Source organism: Polistes fuscatus, unplaced genomic scaffold (genome assembly GCF_010416935.1).
Source record: "Polistes fuscatus isolate 324 unplaced genomic scaffold, CU_Pfus_HIC Scaffold4, whole genome shotgun sequence".
NCBI classification, from domain to species: Eukaryota; Metazoa; Arthropoda; class Insecta; order Hymenoptera; family Vespidae; genus Polistes; species Polistes fuscatus.
The window spans coordinates 13,519,263-13,533,302 of record NW_025113118.1 but is presented as its reverse complement, the minus strand read 5'-3'; the positions used below and the strand labels follow the sequence as shown (position 1 = coordinate 13,533,302).

General features: G+C 36.5%; 1 protein-coding gene and 1 long non-coding RNA gene across 7 annotated transcripts; both read left to right on the top strand.

The window, feature by feature from the left end:
• The first annotated feature begins 774 nt into the window (after nucleotides 1–774).
• On the top strand, nucleotides 775–13,668 carry LOC122521528 (sodium- and chloride-dependent GABA transporter ine). 6 transcript variants are annotated; one of them, XM_043642379.1, is made up of 14 exons: nucleotides 775–1,162; nucleotides 2,492–2,558; nucleotides 2,627–3,251; nucleotides 3,434–3,760; nucleotides 7,293–7,483; nucleotides 9,971–10,105; nucleotides 10,390–10,615; nucleotides 10,748–11,015; nucleotides 11,196–11,424; nucleotides 11,580–11,692; nucleotides 11,775–11,915; nucleotides 12,006–12,206; nucleotides 12,294–12,470; nucleotides 12,585–13,668. In XM_043642379.1, the coding sequence occupies exons 3-14, from the start codon at nucleotides 2,683–2,685 to the stop codon at nucleotides 12,762–12,764; spliced, it is 2,757 nt and encodes a 918-aa protein (XP_043498314.1). In that variant the 5' UTR covers nucleotides 775–1,162; nucleotides 2,492–2,558; nucleotides 2,627–2,682; the 3' UTR covers nucleotides 12,765–13,668. The 6 variants fall into 6 exon arrangements, with proteins under 6 accessions (XP_043498314.1, XP_043498316.1, XP_043498311.1 ...); XM_043642381.1 differs by lacking the exon at nucleotides 2,492–2,558 and having other exon boundaries at nucleotides 775–1,121; nucleotides 2,635–3,251; XM_043642376.1 differs by lacking the exon at nucleotides 2,492–2,558 and having other exon boundaries at nucleotides 775–1,121.
• Nucleotides 7,597–8,920, top strand: LOC122521529. Its single transcript, XR_006304790.1, has 2 exons — nucleotides 7,597–8,258; nucleotides 8,326–8,920. It is a non-coding gene; the product is annotated as an uncharacterized LOC122521529 (long non-coding RNA).
• Nucleotides 13,669–14,040: the final 372 nt, after the last annotated feature.

Here is a 14,040-nt window from a genome sequence, read left to right as displayed (position 1 = left end):
ATGAATTTATCTTTGTACAATCATTTAAAAGTTACATAAATGTGTTTTCAAACTTGTTAAGTAATTGATAATGTTGGGTTTAAGATGACCCTTCAATATTCAAAATAGTGTTACGTAAGCTTATTTTAATATTAAAATTATAATTAACTATAAGCCTTGTAAATGTACATTTATAAATTATAATTGTATCTTACATTCAATGGTTTATCTTATTTTGTTATGTATATCGTTTTACGTTACAATAATTACGATCATCAATGCTTGCATTCGGAAAAATCGATGATAATTATAGCAATGTTACATTGAAAGGTACAAAAAATGAGTTTACGATTACTTAAAATATCATAACTATTTTAGATAGAACAGTTTCGATTAGAATTGTTTATGTGTAAGTAAGGTATTCAGGCGTAATCGCTCGGCGATACCCGACTGGAGTCGGGAGCGATCGGATCGACTGCGAGCGTTCGGCCGATGATCGGTAACGTTCTGCGCAACCGTACGTACGCGCTTGCGCGCTTGCGCGCTCAACGCGTTGTATTCGCGTTCGCGCTCGCGCTCGCGAGTCGCGGCACGCGATCGGCGCGCACACAACGTCGCGCGACGTTGCGTCGTGTGTGTCAACGTGTAGGATTGCGTTTCGACTCATCCTATCTTTTATTTTCTTCTTTCCTTCCTTTTCCCTTCCTCTCCTCTTGTTTTTTCTTTTATTTTTCACTTTAACGATTCCTACGATCCATGATCCTTTTGATTTGTTCCCCTTGGATCCTATCTCCACCCACACCGGAAATTCGCTCTCGCCACGGACGTTCTCTCGCGGCGCTATTCGAAAGTGTTTTTCTTTTTTATTAATTATCTCGTGCCGACGCACACGTGTTTGTGTGCCCAGCCTCAACGACAACTATCTCTTTCTTTCTCTCTCTTTCTTACACTTACATACGTCTTTCTCTTTTTCTATTTTTCTTTTTTCCTTTTTTTCTTTCTCCTTTTTTGCCTTTCTCTCTCGCTCTCTACACGTACGAGTAAATGTTATCTCTACCTTCGTGAGAGAGAAGGCACTCATGGGTTTCAGTCGCGCTATTGGAATGCACTTAATCCGGTCGAGGCCTCTTACGATGTGACAGGTATTCCACCTGATAACACGATTTCATCTACGGCGTTCCACGTAAGGAGCATCTCTCTCTCTCTCTCTCTCTCTCTTTCTATCTATCTATCTATCTATCTCTATCATTCTTTCAATTTTAACAATTACATATGTTTATCGTATCTTATAATGTTTTTCTTCGATGGTCCCCTAATTTTTAGACGTTTTTATTAGCCGGCCATATGAATCGACCTTCCCCTCGTTATTTTGACCCACGGTGATAGGACTCGATGGGTGTCGAGTCGTGGGTGCGGATCGGTTCGAATACAACTCGAAAGAAATTTTATCGACCATAGGATTTTTGATATTCTTTTCTATTGCAAATATTTTCATCAATTTGTTAAAAGATCGAAGAGTATTAACGTGGATCATCGATTTTACAAATATTTTTCTAGATCGTTTTATGCTGTGCGCGACACCATGGTAGGAATTCCGATCTCTACAAATATTAATCAATTTTTAAATAACGTATAAATATTTTTATCAAAAACAATGCGTTTTTTCTTTAATGTCTCGAGAAATATTGTACATAATTTTGTACATAATTTAGGGTGAAAAAGAATAAAAAAAGAAGAAAGTATTACTAATGGATACACTCCTTAACTCGTTACACGTCATTTTCCTCTTTTTTTTTCTTTTTTCTTGAATATCATAATATTTCATAACTTGCAATCTAACGCTAAACGTTTTCTATAATAATGTAAAATCCATTAAAGGAATACGTTCGAATGAAACATTTTGATCTCGTTGAAAGAGAGATGCTTTAACGATATTTTAACGATACATGGAAGTACAACGTTATATTCTAAAGAAAATTGACTTAAATGTTTAGACACGATATTTTTTCGCGAATCGATCGTCTTTTTTTCGATCTTGATAGTTCGAGATCGATCAATATTTTGACACGTCGATGATCCCGCTAATATATCGATACGATATATCATACATAATAACGTTATCACTATTTATCGACTTTCAACGAGTATCTATACTCTTTCTTGATTTTCTATGTGAAAAGTATATATTGACATACATACATATATAATATTTTTGTATTTAACCGATACGAGATAAATATGTCGTATCTCGTATTACGAAAACTGGCTTTAGACTTTCTTATAATTAGATAAAGAGCAAATAGCTTATAATATTAAAACGTTACGTATTTTTGTTCAGTCTCATTTTTAGACTCCATCGATCGATAATTATTTTATCGCGCGGAGAATCAGAAAAAATCACTTTTCGACGCGAATTTTACGTAATTTTTATAATTTTATAAATACTCGGAAAATTTTGTAGTACACGTTTAGAAAAGATAAAACAATATCGCTCTTATTTCTAAATGCGCAGCAAGTATAACCCGATCCTCCTCTGATTATGATTGTAAGAGAAAAAGAGAGAGAGAAAGAAGGAGAAGGCAAGTTAAAGTTGCACGTGGAACGTAGATACCGGACGTAATTCGCTCAAGCGGTTCATCCACCTTAGTGTTTCAGGGTTGATACGCTCATAACGACTAGAATCTACCTGAGAGTCATGCTATTATGGACATCAGCAGCGGTAGTAACGGTAGCGGCACCAGTAGCAGCCACAGCAACGGTGGTCCTGTGACGATTACCGACGTTGGCAACAATAAAAATTGCCAACTAGCTAAACAACAACACGTTAACAACGGACGTTTACAAAGTGTACGGAAGATGAGCACTATGCCCGAAGAAGAGGATGGTTCGGACGACCTCGATCCGGATGTCGTTAAAAGTGCTCAGCAACAGCAACAGCAGCAGCAACAGCAGCAGCAACAGCAGCAGCAACATAATCATAATCGTAATCATAATCGTAATCATAATCATCATCATCAGAATCAGCATAATCACCTTACTCATGGTCATCATCGAGAGTCGCAGCAAGACGTCGATTCGGATTCACCGTGCGAGGAGAGGGGTCGACTCTTGAGTTCCGCTGGCTCTTCCAGGAAGGCCAGGATCAGCCAAGCCGGCAAGATTCTCACTGGATACGATCCCGAACTCAGATTAGGTTCTAGCGGACATAGCGGCAGTACCGACAGCGTCCACGACAAGTCCCAAACGAAGCTTCATCAATCAAGACCGATCATGTAATACATCTTCTCTTAACTTATTAATGACTACATTTTTTTCTTCAAAAAAGTATTGCAGATAAATCGTCATTAAAGTGATACGAGTTTATCGTTATTTATTTTTGAATTCTGCAAAGTGTATGATACAACGTTGATCCGGTAGGAAAGAACTCGATCGGAAATGAATATTTTTTGCGCAGACCGAGTGAACAATCGGGAAGAAGCAGTCGTGGGATCGATCATCACGTTGCTCGTCATCATCGTTACCCCAGTATGCGTTCGTTGAAATCAAACGCCACGATGGACGAGCACCATCATCATTACCATCAACATCAACCACCAGCTGCCAGCTGGGCTTCGATCGTTTTCTCCGATGGCAACGGCCAGGTTGGTCGTCCGTTCACCGATTCCGTCTCCATACGCTCTCTAGCATCGATCGGCATGGGCTCTTCTGACGGGCGGAAGCTCACGATACGTAGAGTTCCCACTTCGCCGTCGGAGCTCCTTAACTTGGTACATCCGCCGCCGTAAGTGAACGCATTACCTACGATCCTCTTGCCATCCTAACATCTTCGCGAGATTTTCGATACGAATCAAGATCTATTTACAATCGAGCAGCCACTCGTTTGCCAAATCGATTAACTCCGCGAAAGAAAAAGTAGAGGAAATCGATGAACTCGTAATTATCGAATGGCCCCGCCAAATTTTTCTCATTTAGCGCTGTTAAAGCCTTATTATTTATTCTAAATATAAAAAGATAAGTATTTTTAAAGAATTCGACAAGCGAAGTTAATCGCTTTGATCTGCGAACGGCTTAATTAAAACTCCGAGTGATTCGAACGATTCTAGGAGTGTAATCTCAACTTTTCTATATAACAATTGTGCCGGTAATCATGACAGTGCATCAAGCATAACAATTATTTATATTATAAAATAAATCATATAATTTATTTTGTAATCTATTGTTAGTCCACCGTCATAACGATTGGCACAATACTATGGATGCATGCAAGAATCTGATATGCGACTATATATTTTATTATGCAGTTTTAGAATTTAATTTCCACAAAATAATCAAAAATGTCAACGTGGTTCGATAAAAGTTTTGGAAGAATTTCAGAAAGTTGCGGAGTTAATTTGAATATTGGAAAAAGTGCATACAGTTCTTTCTTTTAACCTGCTGACACCAATCCTCGGTGTTTTTTTATAATAGCTCGTGCCAAATAATATTTGAATTTGAATGCGTTTTAATAGAAAAATGAGATCCTTATAATGCGCGTCGTTTATTGCTCTTAACACGTGGTATTTGTCCAGTTAAATGTTTCAAAAGATCGAATGTAAAACTTTCTTTGTTATTTAAATTCACTTGTAATATTTCATTAACAATTTTCTCATTGTCAGATAAAATACGGAATCGAGATTCGTATGGAAATTGAAGCACGTCATGTTCGAGAACATGGTTCATGAAAAATACGTCCCTATCATAAAGATGTCACGTTTTTTACCGTTTTTTCTTCTTCTTTTCAACGGAGCATCAAGCTGCTGCGACGCTTACGAAAGCATCGAGTTAAACGTCATCGTTGGTGTTTTTAATTTAGTGCACACTTCGATTTAAGTTTAAACGATTATCTATTTCAAATAAATATTACGTTTCTTCCGAAGAGATAATATTTGAAAAATAATTCTTTGCAAAAGAAAAGACGATAACGCCAATTTATCGTACAAATATACAAGATGAGTAAAAAGGGGAAGAAAATAAGGGGGGGAACGAGGAGAAGTGCGAATGTCAGGAGAATTTTCGCGGCCACTCGTTAACGCGTCGAATAAACATCGGTGAGGGCAGGTTTGGCATAAAAATAAGATCACTTCTCGATTCGTATGTCAGTTTAAAATTGGAATCTCTAGGCAACGTGTGTGCTTAACACGATTCCGTACTCGTACATCTTCGACGCGACATTACACGATTCTCTTAGAAAGTTTTCTGTACTTCGTTAGTTACTTCTTCTCACGCGTTTACCTAAGAATTATGATTTAAACTTCTAATGTATTTACATATGCACATATACATATTAACTTTCATGTTTGTCACGTTGTTGCGCTGAAAGAAAATAGCGGTTAAAGTAAACAATATAGCGATTAATGAATGTTTATTGCACTCGCCGAAGGAAGAGAAACGCAATAAACGTCGCGTTACGTTTATTACGAGATAAAAGAGCGGAGAGAACGATCGAAAGAAAAAGACGGAGAAAAATCTTCTTCTTCTCTTTCGAGATAATTAAAAATCAAACTCGCGAAAAACTCTGTTGCGCGCTTATCTTGCAATGAATGTTAATTACAAATTCAGCGAGGACGAAAAAGAGAAAGAAAGATAGAGAAAGATAGATAGATGAGGTGTCATTCTGAACTACTAGCGAAGCGTGGTCTCGTCATCCAGGGACTGCAATTCCGCCGTATTGTCCCAGAGACGTAAGTGGATAATAGGTGTACAATGTAAGCCCCGTACTTTTGTTGTAAGTAGGTGTACATTGTTGTAGCTGTCCTGCTTCTTTCATTGTAAATGATGGTACGCTATTTAAAGCGGTGTCATGTTTTTCCTTTTCAAATTATTTTTTTTCTTTTTTTTTTTTACGAGAAACATCCACAGAACTTCCTACGTTCGCTCGCGTAGGCCATAGGTATCGAAAGAATTTTCAATTCTTCGTTGTAAGATCGATGAGTCGCTTGTTAGAACGTATATATACTTACTTAACACTTATAGAATATTTTTACGTTTCATTATCGACGATATATGATTAATTAATGTACTTATTTATGTTATTATATGCACGTTCACGTATGAGATGCATGCTCGTCATCCCACGATATCTATAAATTGTCGATTATAAAACATATGTGCTCGAGATACTGTATGTATACTCAAGTGTGCTACACGTGGATGTATAGATTCATTAATGTTATATACATTTAAAACAATTTCTCTCGAAGTGTCGAGTGTATATGATAATCGTACGAGTCCTCTCGTTCATCATTTAAGCTCCAACATTCCGCGCCTGTTCGCGCTTACAATCGGTATTATAAATAATAATCGTTCGAGAGAGGGCTCGTAAAAAAAAAAAAAACTCCGACGAATTTTTGTTCACACTTATTGTTATATACTGCGATCTAGGTATATCGAGTGACAAGGTCATAGGACGGAACGCATTTCTCTACTTAATTGATCCTACTCGATCTACTTACCCTTTAACAAGGCTTTCCTCTTCACACGAGAAATTCCTCGAGAGGGAGAGGGAGGGAGGTAGACAAACAAACTCGTTTACGCCGCGAATTTTTCGACCTACGAAACGTCGAAATCTTTCGTTCCTTTACCCAAAACTGTCCTTCATTTTTCTCAAATGATTTGCGTAATTCCATAGAAATCATTTTATAATATTTAATATAATTTTATATAATTATAATATAATTCGAGCATCGTGGTATGTTAATTTTCTAGCGATATTACATCCCTAAATCTAGGATTATCGTAAACAGGAAAAGAGTTTTTCAATAGGAAAGAAATCGAAGGAACGATTGTTACTCGCGTGTCGCATGTTAATCCGGGACGTATTTAATGACATCTGCGTGGCTTGCAACCTGATATTCTCACGCGAATCAATTTTATTCTTACACGGTACACCTACTTACTAATAATAATAGTAACATTGTAACGCTGAATCGATTAAAGCTCGCTAGGAAGAACAAGAATAAACAAATGAATGAATGATGAACGAATGAACAAGTAAATGCAATGGTTCATCTTTTTTTCATCGCGTTACAATGAACATCGAGAGCCAAACAATTACCTTGTCCTGGATTTCAAACTTACGATTAAATGGTTACGCTGCAATGACATTATTAGTCGAGAAAATATTGATCACGCGTAATGTTATCCGAGAAACCTTCTTTTTCTAGAATAATGAAAAGCACGTGTCGATGTATTGCATGTAATTCTTCGTACTCTACATTTACTCGATCCTATTTATCGTCAACGTTGACTAGAAACCGTCGCGTTCGTTTGTTCAGCTCCATCGAAGATGATCTATCCACTTGTACGAGTTACGACGATGGCGATGGCGACGATCCTGGAGATTATCGACAACCCAGAAGACCGCATTGGGCTAATAAAGTTCAATTCGTCCTTGCTTGTATCGGATACTCGGTTGGCCTAGGAAATGTTTGGAGGTTCCCTTATTTGTGCTACAAAAGTGGTGGTGGTGAGTATATATATTATAATATTTTCTAAATAAATATATTATATTAATTGCATATTACTATACTATAATATAATTAAAATATATATTTTAAATATATTAATATATATCGTATAGTATAGAAAAATAAAAGAAAATAAATAAATAGAGAATACAGACGCGCGCATTAAACCCAAATATTGTACTTATCTCGTGTGAAAACCTTTTAGAGTAGATTATCGTTACGTCATTTGAAAGATCCAAAAACAGATTCGCCTACGTCAAATAAACTCTCCTTGTGTCGTCACGTATCTTTCGTGCGTGATTAGAGTTACGGCGATAAGAGAAAGATGCGTTTATTTATCTGTCGCATCATCAATTGTGCTAAATACGTCACTCGAACACCTGAGATCTCTTCGAGGCATCGTAAGTTTTACTTATTTCTTAGAATCATTATCCTCTTTGTTTTTGATTTTAATTTGTTTTATCTACTTTTCGAAGATAACAAATCTAAGAATATAAAACGTTACCAAAGGGATTACGAGATACGTACGTTGAGAGATTAGGATTGCAAAAAAATTGTGTCAAAGTAAACGGATGAGATGAGAATCGAGTATAATTCTCTAACCTGATGAAAAAATGATCATTCTTTTTATTCCTTATCTATTCAAGGTGAAGACTACGTCTTAACGCGAGTATAGGTAGTAATATTTGAAAGTGATATTTTATTTTGGAGTTTTTTCGTAAGTCAATCGTCGCTCGCTGAAAATATGAATGAATCCAAGCAACTTCGCAGATTGTATGTTTTATTCATTATCTCTCGAGCATTCCACGGTTCCGGGTAATTAAACGGAGTTCCATTCTAGGTTCATGAGTAACGCAAAATTATATCTGACTAGTGAATACAAAGTATTATTACAAAATCTAATCGTATATATATATATGCACATTTCCTAATGTTACGTCAACGAGAGTTAAAAAGCTGTTATGAAGGCAGTATTATTTGAACAGAGTGGGGTGGGATGGGAATGTGGGGAGGAGGTATGTACACACATAGAATGTGTTTTGCGTATTTATCATAGAACACGTTTTAAGCGAGACTTATGTTAGATGAAAATTCGAGGCCAGGGAATTTAAAACAAACCTGTTGTCATATATATTTGCGACACACATTTGTATAAATGTATATAGGTAGTTTGAAATACTCTTAAGGTAACCGTGCACTTAGGTGTATCTTGTTGCGGATAATCTTCAAAGTCTGAAAGAGCACTCGGCCTCCGGACGCAGTGGCGCAATTCGTTCTCTCGGAACTTGATACATGACCTTGCTAGAACTCGGTTACACCGGAGGAGCGTACCACCGTAAATGATTTCAATGACACCGGTGGAAATAATCGGACCTAGAGTATAATTTCGTTCGAGTCTCTCATCGTACGTTCGAATTGAGAGAGACGTGCAACCGGAAAATGAGATCGGATGCCGCGGACTGATTTGCATCGTAGAGGAACAATAACTATGCTCTCTCTCTCTCTCTTTGTCTGTCTTTCAAGCTCTCGGATCGGATGCCACGTTTAAAGAGGAATTAATCCAACATACGAGATTCGGTCTAGCAAATCTACGTGAAACGTTTAAGTGATCTAAACTCTTACGTTTATAATTAGCATCCTTCGCTCGTGTTTATGAGCTCTTTGACGAGTCATTTTCATTTCTCACGTTTATCTCATTGAAAGATCAGGATCGGAACATTTGGAATGATTCTAGAAAAAAAGAAATCTTAAAAAATGATTTATTTCTAAAGTATCGCATTTATTTCTGGTAATTGATTTATTTCTTTGAATCGCGAATTAAATTCATCATGAAAAATGTATTTTCCACGAGATAACACTTTGAACGTGCATCTCTTCGCGATAAGGTTCGTTTACCACGGATAAATTTGTATGATTCTTCGAAAAAGGAATTCTCAAACGAATGAACGAACGACGATAATGAATAATGAATAATTAATAATTATAAATAATTAATTTAATATTCTTACGAGGCACGAGTTAAATCCGACTTGTTTACAATAAGACAACCGAGCTATAACCGTTCCGGACAAAAAAGTAAACCTACATATAGAAATAGAGAAAAACATGACTCTTCTTTCCTGAATTAAATTGTAATCCGTAATAGTGATCATCGTTTATTACGAATAAAGAGTTATATCCAGTGACCTTGGAACTACCCACAATGCGACGATTAACGTAGAGTAGCATTAAGTACGAGTTGCTTTAACGAAGCTTTTAATAAATCCATCGTACAGATTTAATACCAGTTACCCGATTAATCTGATTCTTAAGTCGACCAATGGAAAATCTTTTAGCGTTTGCTATAATAGATGTTATTTAAATTGGTTAAATTAAAAATGAAATGCAACTGACGTTGAATTTCGTTAAGTTTTTCATCGATTAATTAAATACGATAAATAGAAAATTGAATGTTTCACTAATTGCGAATAAAATTCATTTTGCAGGGGTATTTCTGGTACCTTACTTCCTAATACTCGTAGTTTGCGGAGTACCATTATTGTACATGGAACTAAGCATAGGACAATTTACGAGACGAGGGCCAATCGGTGCCCTTGGTCAAATATGTCCGCTTCTCAAAGGTACGTTTGATAAATATAATAACGAATAATTACAAAATACAATCGTGTATCGTAATCGTTAAAAGGAATTTAGAACGATTACGAAAAACTTGACGTTTGATCTCGACGAAGTTTAATTCGTTAAAACGTGGATAAAGAATGAGTGTAAAAGCTGTCGCATTAATTTGACCCAGCTAATTAACGATATTAAACTCGATCGAGGCTCGGTAACTTACTTTACTTATCTAACGATAAGAATATTTTCACGTATTCGTTGTTTTTTCTCTTTTGTTTGATTTCTATAGGAGCTGGATTGTCATCGGTGGTGATATCTTTTCTAATGTCGACCTATCACAACGTGATCATAGCATACGCGATATATTATTTTTTCGCCGCATTCAGAGCTCATCAGCCATGGTCGGATTGTAATAATTCATGGAACACGGCAGCTTGTTGGTTACCGGCCAATGGTATCGTCGATAATCGAACTAGGCTCAATGCATCAAAGACACCTTCCGAAGATTTTTTCGAGTAATTTCCGAGCAAACGCGCGTAAATCTTTCATTAAAATGCTTTAGCTTTGTTTTTCTCTTGGGACAACGAATAAACGTTTCTTTTTCTTTCTTTTTTTTTTTTTTTTTTTTTTTTTTTTCTAATTTGCAGTAGCAAAGTCCTTCAGATAAGTAATGGCATCGAGGAACCCGGAGTACTGAGATGGGAACTGGTAGCTTGTCTGATAACAGCCTGGATCATGGTATACTTCTCGATTTGGAAATCGATCAAATCATCCGCACAAGTAAGGTACCTCACGGCAACGCTACCTTTTCTTCTAATTGTCGTCTTCCTTACACGCTCCCTCACCCTTGAAGGTGCCGACAAGGGCCTCCAATTTTTCTTCCATCCACGCTGGGAGCTACTCGGCGACGCGAAGGTACGCCCAAAAATAATGGGATCTATCATAGAAATACGTTCTAACGATTATTTTCATTTATACGATGAAAATAATGAAGAATTTCTTAATCGTCGATTTCGAAAATTCGACTTTTCGCGTTACGAAATAATCGTTTCGCTCCAACGTTAAATGGTTCACGGTCGTTCTCGTAATTTGAAGGTATGGGTCAATGCCGCGGCACAAATATTCAACTCTGTGGGTATCGCATTCGGTTCGATGATCTGCTTTGCGAGTTACAACAAATTTCATAATACCATTTTGGTGGACACCGTAGCGGTTTCACTGATAAATGCTTGTAGCAGTTTACTCGTTGGGATTTTCTCGTTCGCAACGATCGGAAACATCGCGCGAGAACAAAACATGTCTGTCGAAGCAGTCCTCAGCGATGGTAAGTCTCGAAATTGACGAATTATCAGGTTTGAGATTCAAAGGAGACGACGTAGATATTTTGTTTAGTTTTTTTTTCATACCTCCTTGAATACAATCGTTAGATTAACGTCAGTCTCCTAACATTTTATAGATAAATCATAATTTCCGTTCAAGGACCTGGCCTAGTATTCGTCATCTATCCGCAAGCTCTAGCCAAGATGCCAGCGTCTCAACTGTGGGCCGTATTATTTTTCTTTATGATGGTCTGCCTTTCGTTGAACAGTCAGGTACAATTCAAAAATTCTACCATTTTTCTCAACACTGATATTTAATTGCGAAAAAATTGGATCATTTCTTTATTGCCTATAGTTTGCCATAGTCGAAGTCGTGGTGACGTCGATTCAAGACGGATTTCCAAATTGGGTAAAACGTCGTCTACTCTGCCACGAGATGCTGGTACTCGTGATATGCGTAGTCTCTTTCCTCTTTGGATTGCCCAACATCACGCAGGTAATTATCGATGTCGCGCAGCGTCGATCCTCTTGTTCGCATAATATAATCAAATGAATCATCTAATCCGTAGCGTGCTTTTCATTTCAGGGTGGGATTTATTTCTTCCAATTGATAGATCATTATGCCGCGTCTCTCTCGATAATGTTCTTAGCTTTCTTCGAAGTCATTGCCATATCCTGGTGTTACGGTGTCCGAAGATTATGTAATAATGTCAAGGAAATGACCGGGAGATTGCCTTCTATGTATTTTCGGTTTTGTTGGCTCGTAGCGGCGCCACTTCTCATATTGGTAAGTAAACATTCGATCAGATTTATCATCGTTTTTCCTTTTCATTCAATTTGATTGATCGATCATTCGTTCCTGTTTATATTTCAGGCTGTTTGGGTGTTCAGTTTGATCGATTACGAACCACCTACTTATCGAAACGGTGAATACGAATATCCCTGGTGGGCAGAAGCTATAGGCTGGGGTATAGCATCGCTTTCTTTGATTTGCATACCAGCCTTTGCTATCTATGTGTTTGTCAAATCCGAAGGCAATACTTTCTCCGAGGTATAATACAACGTTTTTCCTCGTACACAACTACTCTCAAAATTCTTCGAATTGTTAGATAAACGAAACCACGCACGCACATTTATTTTCCTTCGATCTCATATTTATTTTTAGAAATTGAAGAACTCTATCAAGCCGCACTTTGAAGCATGCAAACTTTGCGGACAGGAATATTGTACGGAACCCATGCACAATCTCGAGGAAGAAACCGCGAAGGATCTCCCTCCTCAACAGGATATGATTAATCCGATTCAACTAAACGCGAATTATCTTATCTCAAAGCCGCAATCATGATGTTCCGTAAATGTATTTTTTTTTAAATCAATCTCATGAATCATCAAATCGACCATAATCGTTGTATGTGTGTATATATATATACACATTTATATCACTGAATGATGATGCATGAATATTTTCGAGGAATTTTTATCGATCACCCGCGTTTCTATATTCTTATCTAAATGAATGCATGGTTCGAAAGTGAACTATTGAAATCTTAGATCATCGATCATTCATTTCTATTCTCGTTTCATCTTTCAAATCGGAGATGTATAAAATTGATTTTTTAAATAAGTAGACGTAAGCGGAATAAATTAATATCGAATGCAAATAATTAAAAGATTGCTTTTTGCAACCTTGATGACTTGCTTCAAACAAAAATCGTTTCATTAGGAATAAAGATAAATAATACTTAATAAGATATTTTTGACATAGCAATTATCTGCGATGTTACGACGTAAAATGAAAGAAAAAGAAAAAAAAAATAAATCATGTAAAGTAGTGATGTATCGTTGTCGAGAACGTGGCTGTAAACGGAGAAGAACGTAATACAGCTTTTAATTAATGTTCACATTCCTTTTCTGTAAAATATAGTATATAGATCATGTAAAAATAAAATTCATCATGGTACCATTAAGATGGTCTAGTTCAGTACAAAGACACAATTTTTAAGGAAATCGTCTAAGAAGAAACAAATTGTTATAGTATAATTAAGTACCATGCAATGTAGAAATGTCATTAATAAATAAATCGTTAATTAATTATTATCGAATATGATTGAGATTTTTGTTTAAATGAAGAATACATAGGCAAAGAAAGGAATGTTCAAAATAAATTTAATATCTCAATAGCGGAAGGTTCGATGTGTCCCATAAACGAATAATGTAGATTTCAAGAAATAAAATTGTTGATTATGCAACTTTGTTATTTCTGCGAAATTCCTTGTATTATCGCAGTACCCGTTAAATCTTAAACCTTTTAACGAATCTAAGCCTTACAATTCAAATTCCTCACGTTCCTAAACGCGAGCAGAATACTCTTCATTATTGTCAAGGTTGAGTTCGTCGAAGCCGTACATCAAAATTGTCTTTGTTTTCAGCTATCGACTATTGGATCGTACAGTACAAACGCATAGATATCTAGGAAATTTACAAATTTATCTAGAAAATGAACAATTGTTCTTGCATAATTCTAAGCGTTAATTAAAAATTAGATTTGACACGATGAAGACGCTTATATAAGTTATGTATCCCTTTCCTACGGATCGATGATCGACTCATATCGGATCATG